This window comes from Cervus elaphus, chromosome X, assembly GCF_910594005.1.
Source record: "Cervus elaphus chromosome X, mCerEla1.1, whole genome shotgun sequence".
NCBI classification, from domain to species: Eukaryota; Metazoa; Chordata; class Mammalia; order Artiodactyla; family Cervidae; genus Cervus; species Cervus elaphus.
Window position 1 is genome coordinate 42,852,606 of NC_057848.1, and position 11,728 is coordinate 42,864,333.

The 11,728-nt window shown below is 45.7% G+C and overlaps 1 protein-coding gene and 1 long non-coding RNA gene across 2 annotated transcripts; one reads left to right on the forward strand and one right to left on the reverse strand.

Annotated features, from left to right (window-relative positions):
* Window positions 1–210: 210 nt before the first annotated feature.
* On the forward strand, window positions 211–700 carry LOC122690725 (60S acidic ribosomal protein P1-like). The gene has a single exon (XM_043897637.1). The coding sequence runs from the start codon at window positions 316–318 to the stop codon at window positions 658–660; it is 345 nt and encodes a 114-aa protein (XP_043753572.1). The 5' UTR covers window positions 211–315; the 3' UTR covers window positions 661–700.
* A 3,348-nt stretch (window positions 701–4,048) lies between these two features.
* On the reverse strand, window positions 4,049–8,693 carry LOC122690802. The gene is made up of 3 exons (XR_006340107.1): window positions 6,566–8,693; window positions 5,447–5,639; window positions 4,049–4,208 (listed from the first exon to the last, which is right to left on the reverse strand). It is a non-coding gene; the product is annotated as an uncharacterized LOC122690802 (long non-coding RNA).
* Between the last annotated feature and the right edge of the window lie 3,035 nt (window positions 8,694–11,728).

Genomic DNA, 11,728 nt, shown 5'->3' on the forward strand with positions numbered 1-11,728 from the left:
GAACCTGCATCTCTAAAGCCTCCCACATTGGCAGGCAGCTTCTTTACCACTAGCGCCACCTGGGAAGCCCCCTAACCACTGGACCATCATGGAATTCCCTGGACTCTACAAGTTTTAGTCCTAGGCTACAAAATGAGGAGTCATTCTGCTGTTTTCATTTTTACTTTAATTTAAAAGCAAGTCTTAGCTCTTTCCTCCGCTGCCGCTAAGGTGCTTGGTTCTTCCGAGGAAGCTAAGGCCGTTTTGGGGTGAGGCCCTCACTTCATCCAGCGACTAGCACCGCCCGGCAGCCCCCACCTAGCACTCTCCCGCACCATGGCCTCCGTCTCGGAGCTCGCTTGCATCTACTCTGCCCTCATTCTACACGACGATGAGGTGACGGTCACAGAGGAAAAGATCAATGCCCTCATTAAAGCAGCCCGTGTAAATGTTGAGCCTTTCTGGCCAGGTTTGTTTGCAAAGGCTTTGGCCAATGTCAACATTGGGAGCCTCATCTGCAATGCGGGGGCTGGTGGACCTGCCCCAGCAGCTGGGGCTGCACCAGCAGGAGGTCCTGCTCCAGCCACCACTGCTGCCCCAGCTGAGGAGAAGAAAGTAGAAGCAAAGAAAGAAGAATCTGAAGAGTCTGATGATGACATGGGCTTTGGTCTTTTTGACTAAACCTCTTTAGTAACACATTCAATAAAAAGCTGAGCTGTTTGCTAAAAAAAAAAAAAAGCAAGTCTTAATTGGTAACAGTGTGTACATATCCACCCCAAACTCCTTAACTATCACTTCCTCTCAACCCAACAAGGACCTACTGTACAGCACAGGGAATTGCTCAATGTTATGCGAAAGGTGGACTGTGAAGAAAGCTGAGCGCCGAAAAATTGATGCTTTTGAGCTGTGGTGTTGGAGAAGACTCTTGAGAGGCCCTTGGACCACAAGGAGATCCAACCAGTCCATCCTGAAGGAGATAAGTCCTGGGTGTTCACTGGAAGGACTGATGCTGAAGCTGAAACTCCAATACTTTGGCCACCTCATGCAAAGAGCTGACTCATTGGAAAAGACTCTGATGCTGGGAAAGATTGAGGGCAGGAGGAGAAGGGGATGACAGGGGATGAGATGGCTGGATGGCATCACCAACTCGATGGACATGAGTTTGAGTAAACTCCGGGAGTTTGTGATGGACAGGGAGGCCTGGCGTGCAGCGATTCATGGGGTCGCAAAGAGTCGGACATGACTGATTGACTGAACTGAACTGAACTGACTGATGTGGCAGCTTGGCTGGGAGGGGAGTTTGGAGGTGAATGGATACATGTATATATATGGCTGAGTCCCTTTGCTTTCATCTGAAACCATCACAATATTGTTAATCGGCTATACCCCAATAAAAAGTAAAAAGTTTTTCAAAAATAAAATAAAAGCAAGTCTTGATTATTTAAGTGGCTGCTAGTCTGTTGGCCCTCTGTTGATATTGACTGTCCTGTATTCTAGTCAATGCCAAATGAGTGGCTTTTCTACCCCACCCAGAGATGTTAGCAAGTAGCCCCCCAGTAGATAACCTCATTTTCTATTTCATCAAAAAGATAGAAACCACCTAAAAAGAATTGGTTCAACTTCCTGCAATCAAATCTATGAACTGACCTGCATGTGTGCTCATTTTTCCCTTCCTGTGCTCTGATATAGTAATGACAGTTACCACTGATGCAGTGTTAACTGTGTGCCAGGCACTACAGTAATGTGGACCAAAAAAATGTTACCTGCAGTTTTAGTAAATAAAATGTTGCCCGCCATCAAACCAGCAGCCACTGCAGATGCCTTGACGGCGCACCCTGAGGAGAATTCTGGAGAGAGAGAAACTGGATACTGGCCCTAGATAGTTAAGATGCATATCTAAGAAATGACTTCTATAGCCCACACCTGCATTTTCCCATACAGAGAAAAGCGCTAAAATCATTAACTTGAGATGTTTTTGTGTGATTAGCAGTAATCTTTTCATGTTTGACTACATTTCCCCCCATTTTTTCTCCTATATATCCTGGCTCCTCCCTTATCTCTCTGAAACATTTCCTCAGAGCTCTCTGAGAGGCTGTCTCCTGGGCTATAGTCCTCAGTAAGTTCCCCAAATAAAACGCAATTCACATATTTTAGATTGTGGGAGGGTTTTTTTGAGGGGTGGCTTTTTTTAGTTGGCAGCAAACATATTGCATGCATTATCACCTTTAATCATCACGCTCAAAATTCTGAAGTAGGTTTCATAATTTCCCCATTTTGTAGTCAAGGAAAACTGAGGCTCAAGAAAAGCAAGTGACTTACTTGTCCAAAAGTCTCACAGTCAGAAGGTAATAGAATGAAGTGTTCCAACCCAGACTCCGGAGTCTGACCTCTTAACTCCTGGGGTCTCTTTGTCTGTGAGACAAATCCCTAATCGTGTGTTCTGACTCATCACTTCTCAGCCCTTGGGAGCTTTAGTTCAGTGACTGCATACAGTCCCCTCAGTTTTCCTACTTCTTCCCTTCTGGGCCCTTCATATCATTATTCAAACAAGCTGTCACTTGGGTCAAAAAAAAAAAAACAAACCAACAGCTTTCTCCATTTCTCTCTTGACTCGCATCTTCACTCTCCAGCTGTCTATGGAATGCCTTCACCTGAAAGGCTTACAGCCATCCCAAGCTAGATACAGACCCCAAACTGAATCAGCTTGATTACTCACTCTACTTTCCCACCAGAACAGTATTCTCATGGTCTTTCCCTCTCAGCAAATGACACTACCATCCACCTTCTTAAGCCAGAAATTTGGGCGTCATCCTTGCCACCTCCCTCTTCCTCTTCCACTTATACTCAGTCACAAGTCTTCTTGATTCTAGGAAATGTCTCCTCTGCCCATGTAGCTCTGTCTCCACTGCCTCTGCCCTGATGCTGGTCACCATCCTTTTTCACCCATGACAAACCACAGCCTCTCACTAGTCTCTACTTCTAGCCGATCCTGCCCCATCCGCAGCCAGTCTGATCTCAGCACTCCACACACTAACCTCAGTGGTTTCTTAAACCCAAACCAGATAGGTGTCTGTCAAGTTTCAATCCCTTCAATGTTCTTCTGAGCCTCAAGATGCAATCCAATCTCTCTCTCAAGGAGTCGGGTCTCCTAGTGATCTGGCCTCTGCTCATTCTCCAGCTTCCTGGTTCATCACTACTTCCTCTTGGCACTCTCTCCCACCACCCCCAAGGATGTCCCCTTTCCATACTCCTGCCACACAGACTGACTTTCAAGTCCCTAAATTAGTTCTCCTTTTGACTGGGCCTTTTCACCATCTGTCTCCTCTGTGTAGGATATGAACACACCACACTCCACCCCCCAGATCTAATTCCTCTTTGGCCTTGGGGGCTCAGCTTGCTCTTCCTCAGCCCCTCCTCCCCTCCCATGTTCAGGATAGGTTCCCAAGGACCCAGTGCCTTCCTCACCACAGCATCAGGGTCCCTGGCGGTCGACACACTCGCCTGTCCCCTGCAGACTATGAGCCTGTGAAGATGGGGACCTGTTGATATGGTTCACTGCTGCAGCCCAGCACCCAGCACCCTGTGTCTGCCTCTGTATTAGGTGTTTGCAGAATGAACAAGTGGGGGCTGGAAGCTTGAATTTAGATCTGCAGGCTTTTTCCTTTGGAGCTCATTTATCTTCTGTTCCCATGCTCCCTTTGGTAAGCACTGTGGAAACACTTTTTCTAATGAATCAGATATACATTTAGAGAGTCACAAATGTGGCCTTAGAGCTTCATGATTCTAGAACTAATTTTCTCATTTTGAGTGGCAGAAAACTGAAGTCCCCAAGGTGACATGGTTTGTCGGTAGCAGGCTCATCGTAGCCGTAAAACTGGGACTAGGCCTCAGATTTATTTATTTTTTAATATTTATTTATTTAATTTTTTTTAAGCTGTGGTGGATCTTCATTGCCACACATAGGCTTTCTCTAGTTGTCGAGTTTTAGGGTTTTAGGCTTCAGTAGTTGCAGTGCATGGGCTCAGTAGTTGCAGCTCTTGGGCTCTAGAGTGCTGGTTCAGTTGTTGTGATTTACGGGTTTAGTTGCTCCAAGGCATGTGGGGCCTTCCCAGACCATGAATCAAACCAGTGTCCCTTGCATTGCAAGGCAGATTCTTAGCCACTGGACCACCAGGGAAAGCCCTCAGATTTCTTGATTCCAGTCTTCCCATGCTCTCTCTCCTACCATGCTGTGAATGATTAAAGACATACACGAGTTCTGTGATACTCTTCCCAACGACAGGTGGGGTCTCTATCCCCCTCCCTTGAATCCAGGTAGGCTCCATGCTTAGACCAATAAAATACAGCCAGAGAGGTATACTGGGCAGAGCCCACACTGAACATGAGAGACCCCGCCAAAAAATGTATTAAGAATTTCAAGATCACAAAAGCAGAGCATCAAACTAAGCACAGGGTCCCATGTGACTGCGTGGGTCAGAAGCCATGAAGCTGGTCCTCCTGTCAGTTTCTGGATCCTTGGAGACTGGCAACAGCTTCCTGTTCCTGTCTCTTGCAACACTCAGTCAAGCCAGCTGCCAACTAAGCAATCGACTACCTTGAGATCACCACACTGTGAGAAGCCCAAGCCACACAGACAGGCCTGGTGGCTGAGATGCCATGTGGAGAGAAAAGCCAAGCAACACCCAGGCAGCCAACATGTGAGTGTAAAAGCTAGCTTGGGAGCACACCTTCCAGCTCCCAACCCACAAAGTGAAAATGATGACAGAAACAAAATGCTGCTTTTAGGTCACTGTTTGGGGATGGTTTGTTGCCTGACAATGGATAATGGAAAAACATACTATCTCTAGTGTTTTCAAAATGTGAGTGAAAAGGTGTCTTTTAAAACACAAAGCTTTTGTTTGTATAAAATGTTGCCATCCTGGGGTCCCCAAATTACATGCTAAATATATGTGTATGCATATTACAAACATATGAGTGTCACTTTGGTGATTTCAAGATGCAAAAATGTATCTCACACTAGGGACATATACTGTTTTGGCATCAGCCTTAACCAAACTTTTTAAAAATATGTGAGTTCAGAATACTTCCCTTGACCCCGAGGAATACTTCTCTATCATTGCACTTATAACACTGTATATGTGTCTACGTCCCAGTCCACATCAGTGTTTTTCAAACTGCAAATGCAACCTATTAATGGGTCATGACATTCATTTTTAAAATGCATTTATTATAAAAAAAAACACAAGCATGAATCACACACAAGTATTAAATCAAGAAATTTGCAAGGGAATGTGTGTGGCCGCTGGACTAGACTGAGATCCCTCAGGCAGCATCCACGTGTCACTTATTCACTACTGTAACCCCAGCAGCTAGCACACTGTTTGGCACATGTAGATGTTCTATAAATATTTGTTAAATGAATGAAGGTTATTCTTCACTGTTCCTATTTGGAGATGAATATCCTTACCTTCTTGGGACTGTTTACTGTTTTCTTAGCACTGGGCTCCAGACTTCAACTTTCTCCCTAAGTTAACAAGTCTTATAGCAGCTTATTTTTTATCCATTCACTTTCAGTTTTCAGTTTGCACTTGAATGTCTACACCAGTGTCAGCTTTCTGTTATTTCCTGCTGAAACAGATATTGTCCATCCCCTCCCCAATCTGGTCAAAAAACAAAAGAGGAAGGAGGGGGGCAGGGAGGGAGGACAGAAACAAGGAAGAATGGATGGAAGGGAGGAAGGAATGAAAAAGAAACAAAGAAGAAAAAATATTGGTTATAGGTTTATACCAGGAGGGGGCTTCTGCCTGCAATGAGGGAGACCCGGGTTAAATCCCTGGGTTGGCAAGATCCCCTGGAGAAGGGAATGGTTACCCACTCCAGTATCTTGCCTGAAGAATCCCATGGACAGAGGAGCCTGGCAGGCTACAGTCCATGAGATTGCAAAGAGTAGGACATGACTGAGTGACTAATACTAACTAACTTACACCAGAAACTCTCAAACATGATTGCTACCATTTACTAAGTCTGGCAATAGACTAGACACTTTGGACATGCCATCTCAAGTAATTCTCACAGCAAGTCTGTGGCGCAGTATTATTCACTTCTATTTTATACATGCTCAAGGAGCTTAAGTAACTCCCCTAAAGTAGTGAATGAAATGTACATGATATAAACCCAGACCTGCCCAGCTGCAATGCTCTGTGAGCTTTCCCTGTCACTCCGCAGTCTCCGTGCAATTAACCAAAGCACGACCCAGAGGGTTGTGAAAAAAAACAGCAAACAGTATGTTTCCTCTGCCAACAAATGGGGAACCAACAAGAGTAGTCACTGCTTTAAGGTAGTTGTTTATGATGTAGACATCATTGGTGGAGCTCGACAGCCTTTGGTGATTTATAAACATACCAGGGACTCACTCGCCCATCAGCATGTCTCCTTGAGTGCTTTAAAGTGCATGCTTAATCAATCAATTTCACCCCTAGGATTAGGTGTATGGTTGGTCATTTTATTTTAAAATCAATGGTCTATTTTCAAATAGTTTGAGGTTTACAGAAAAGTTGCAAAAATATTACAGAAAGTTCCTATATACCTTGCATTAAGTTTCCCCTACAGTTTTTTTCTTTTTTAAACATTTTTTATTCCAGCGACTTCCTTGGCAGTCCAGTGGTTAAGACTCCATGCTTCCACTGCAGGGGGCTCAGGTTTGATCTCTGGACGGGGAACTAAGATCCTGCATGCTGTACAGCGTGACCAAAAATTAGACAAAAAATTTTGATTACAACCACAGTAACAAATTGACAACAACATTAAGTTACCTCTACCCTTTGCTGTTTGGAACCCACCTAAATAAGTGACTCAGAGAACTCTCAGAAAGAGGTGCCAGGGTGTGTGGAAGGCAGCTACAAAGGCTTCTGCAGAACAAGCAGCTCCAAACAAGAACCTGGGACTCGTCCCTGAGTGTCTGGAGAGAAGAAACATTAGACTCTGCTTGAACTCCTTGCAACTCAAACCAAAGAATTTGGTCTCAGGTCAAAAGGGTATGTCTTTTTCAAATCCCACAGCTCAGAGATTTATCTAATATGTTTCAGGATTATCCCTGGTGTCCTTGACATGTCATCTTTCCTGTGTCTCAGTATTCTTGGAAGCCTCTGAAAATACCCACAGAAAAGAGCAAACTTAAACAATCTGGGTGGTGGTGACACAATTGAGTTCACCCTGTGAAAATTCATCGAGGTACACACTTAGGGAAAAGGCACTTTTCTGTGTATATGTTGTATTTCAAGAGAATTTTTTAAAATGGCCTGTAATTCCAGTATTGATAGTAGTGGGAGTTTTGGTGTTTTGTTAAGAGGAGTTGTTAACTTTGAAACTTTTTTTTCTTTGCTTCTTCTAGAAAATGCCTCTGGCCTGCCTGGCCTGTGCTGTTGGTGTTGGCTTTTTTGGTGCATTTTTTCTATCATTTCTCTCACTCAAAGATAGGCATCTTTGTCTTTATGAAACATTTCTAAAACATCTGTATTATCAGCTCTGCTGGAATCTAAATTATTCAAATTGGTCTGGAGAACACAGTTCCATTTAGGATCAGGGTTAGACATGAGTCCCGTCCTGCTGCTTCTAGGCAGCTGCAGGTGGCCTCATCAGTGACCAGAATTCAAGGGAAGGCATCGGCCCCGCAGTGTGGTGACAAGGTACCTGAACAGAGGGTGAGTGCTGGGAAGTTCTCACCTTTCCCTACTAGTTATGCCTGAGCTTTCATGATGTGTCTGTCTCCAACTTTTCCCCTAGCACCTTAAACCCCAGTTGCCTAGCTACCATGCATGCACGTGCACACACACCACTGGCCTCTTTGTGAACCTGGGTGAGGCCTTCCCAACTCCCCAGGCAAGTCATTCGTCCTTCACTCCTTGTAAACACACGTCAAGGCACACATTTTGTACTGCTCTTGCTCCCATATGTGTCCCTCTCCTCATTCATTCAACAAATTTATTGAGTGCCTGCTTTCCTCACTCAACAAATGCTTCTATTGGGCACTTCTGTTATGCCAGATACTGGTACATAAAAGCAGTCAGCAATGAGCAAGACTGACCTCTCCTTGTAGAGCTCAGTCAAGTGAGGGAGACAGTCATCAATCAACTAACCACACATAGACCTTTACAGTTACAATCGGGACAGAAACTCACAGGGTGATTTAAGAAGTACTAAGCAGCAGGACCTGACTAGATTGAGGGGAGAGGGGCCGTGAGGGAAGGTCACCGCCTGAAGGTGCGAAGTAGCTTGAGACCTGAAGGATGAATGGGAGTTCACTGGGTGAAGGGGGAGAATGTTCCAAGTCAAGGGAATAACAGTGGGAAGGCTGAGGTTGGCTGAAGCTGTGCTTTGAGAGACCCAGAGGCCGGTGCGGCTGGACCCAACTTTGTGAGTGAAGAGAGGGTGGGAGCCACCCCTACTCCTTTGGGGCCATGTTAAGAGTGAGATTTATCCCAGGAGTAGTGTGAAGAGTTGGAGGGGGGAGTAGTGAGCCCAGCACATCTGTCTCAAGAAGCTGACTCTGGCTGGCTGCAGTGCTGTTAAACCATGGTTTCTCAACTTCAGCACTATTGACATCTTCAGCCATATAATTCTTTGTTGTGGGCTTCCCAGGTGGTGAAGTGGTGTAAGAGTCCGCCTGCCAATGTAGGAGACGCAGTTTGAACCCTGGGTGGGGAAGATCCCCTGGAGAAGGAAATGGCAACCAACTCCAGTCCAGTATTCTTGCCTGGAAAATTCCAGCCTGGCAAGCTACAGTCCATGGGGTCCAAAGAGTCAGACACGACTGAGTGCACGTGCACACACACACATACACACACACACACACACACACTTCTCTGTTGTAGAGGATTGTCCTATGGATGTAAGGATGTTTAGCAACATGTGTGCATGCTAAGTGACCTCAGTAGTGTCCGACTCTGCAGAATCCTTGGCTAAACATCCTCTAGCTGCCACTGGCACCTCCCTTCCCCCCATTTTTTGCAACCAAATGTCTCCAGACAGTGCCAAACATCCCCTGGGGGGGAAAGTTGCTCCCAATGAAGGATCGATTCGTTTTCTCTGAGGGTTTGCCACCTTCCCTTCCTGCATTCCTAGACGGGCATATATGACACGCACAGGCATAGGCTCTCGGCATGCTCTTTTGACTGCAATACCCAGAAGGTCATACTTGCATCTGGCTCTTCAAATACTCACTTTACATAAGCAAGGGCTTCATGTTTGCTTCTCTGGGCTAAAATACCCTCAGGGAAGTGTAAATGGTTAATATTTCACCCTGTTCTTTCCAAGAAAAATCTATTCCCTGTTCAACCTGGTTCTCATTGACATTCCTGCTGAGAGCAGTCACCTGCCAACATAAGTTACTCAAACTGTTAGTGACTATTAGCAGGAATGAGAATTATGTATTTTTTTTTTTTTTTAACCCTGGTCACCACAATGAAAACATCAAGTCCTAACCACTGGACTGCCAGGGAATTTGCTTTTTTAAAAAAAAAAATAGTATTTTTTTGTTTGAGAACTGTTTCACTTTTTTTATCTGTAAAATGGGAGGATTATCTGGTATAACTAATCCTTTACAGACATTATCATTCAATCCTTCAAGTGCAAGTTGCTCAGTTGCGTCCGACTCTTTGCAACCCCATGGACTTTACAGTCTATGGAATTCTCCAGGCCAGAATACTGGAGTGGGTAGCCTTTCTCTTCTACAGGGGAGTTTCCCAACCCAGAAATCGAACCCAGGTCTCCCCAATTGTAGGCAGATTCTTTACCAGCTGAGCTACCAGGGAAGCCCAAGAATACTGGGGTGGGTAGCCTATCCCTTCTCCAGTCAATCTCTGGTTCAGGAACAGAGCTGGGATTCAACTGGAGGCAAGTGTAAGGCCCAGGATTTTAGCTCTTAAGTCACCCTATTCCTTTCTTTCCAAGTCCTCGAGGGGACTCTACTCCAAATGCAAATCCTGGAAATAGAAGGGAACGGGTATCTATCTAAAGGCTGATATTGAGCATCAATTCCACATCAGATCTGCCTGATTCCCCCATGCCAACCTGCCCCTTCCCACCATCTTCAGTCCCTGTGTCTTATTTTTGCTTTATCCAGGCTTCCCAGGTGACTCAGTGGCAAAGAATCCGCCTGCTAAAGCAGGAGACACAGGTTTGATCTCTGGGTCAGGAAGATCCCCTGGAGTAGGGAGTGACAACCCACCGCAGTATTCTTGCCTGGGAAATCCCTTGGACAGAGAAGCCTTGTGGGCTACAGTTCATGGGGTCCCAAGAGTCAGACTGAGTGACTGAGCATGAGTACAGCCCACACTAAAACTTTTAACTCTGCTCACTCCCCTTTCTTCTCCCTTTTCCCAGTCATTCAATCAACTGCTTCTGTGCATTATTAACTTCAATCCTCAAAGCCCTTTGAGGGAGGTCCCATTGGCCCCATGTTGCAGATGACACTGAGGCTCACAGCTGGTGCACCAACAGAACTGGAAGGCTGACTCTGTGGTCCTGTTCCTCCAGACTGCCAACTCTTGGCCACGACTCGGCTGCTGCCTGCTTCTTAGTAGGCCATTATGAGATGGGCAGCATCACCGCGGGGTTGACTGTCTTTTCAAAAGCTGACCTTACACTTCACCTCTTAAAGGTAAATGTTATGTCCTACACATCTCAAAGCTCCTATTCTTCCCTTCAGGAAATAAGGGATCCAGTTCATAGAGAACAAATACTGGGAGCCTGGCACTGCAGTCCATGGGGTCGCAGAGTCCCATACGACTTATTGACTAAACAAGGCGGTGTGGAGTCACTGGATCCAGGACCTGTCCCACCCCAGGCTTAAAAGAAACCCCTTTTACACGGCCAACCAATCCACCCAAAATGTCTATCATTTTCTTTCAATTTTAACCCTCCTTTTTAAGGTCTTTAGAGAAAGCTCCCTCTGCCATGTGACCTTAGCTTTTTCATAAATTCCCGGGGCTCAGGAATTCCCACCTACTCTGAATGGTAAGACTGAGGTATCCCTAAGACTCCAAATGGCTAGGAATTTCCATGACTGTCAATTGTTATCAAGTCCCTCTGCCTTGCTGTTCACAGTGGCAGCTGTCTTTGAATATAAAGCAAAGACTGATGCAGGAAAAGGAAATATTTGAAATCTGGGATTCGTAAACTAGAAAATGTGCTTCCGAGATCTGTTGGTAGCGCCCACGTTCCTAGGCTGGTTATTTGGCAGCCATTCTAAAAACTTCTGGTGAGCAGTGGTCCTTGTGGTCATGTGGTCTTAGTGTGGTTACAAGTCAGGGACCCCTTGGCTGTGTATGGCCCCTACCCCCATTTGCTGCACTGACAGCTCCTGTCACTTGTTTTCTTGGCTTGCTCCAGCACAGGCTCTGTACAAACTGGGTAGGTAGATAACACCAAACAGGATCCCCCTCGCCCTGCTGCAGTCCCAACCTAACTCCACAGGTAACTAGGGCATTTTGGCTCCCTCCAGTGATTAAAGAATCTGCCTGCCAATGCAGGAGATGTGGGTTTGATCCTTGGGTGGGGAAGATCCCCTGGAGTGGGAAATGGTAACCCTATTATTCTTGCCTGCAAAATCCCATGGACAGAGGCACCTGGGGTCCAAAGAGTCGGACACGACTGAGTAATTGGGCACGCATCTTTCCCAGACATTAGCTATGGCCCATGTATTGGCCTATTACTAGCCTAACATACATTTGTCTATCCATCCATTGGTTAA

Coding starts and splice junctions, on each gene's coding strand:
- LOC122690725 (XM_043897637.1), top strand. CDS start 316: ATGGCCTCCGTCTCGGAGCTCGCTTGCATCTACTCTGCCCTCATTCTA.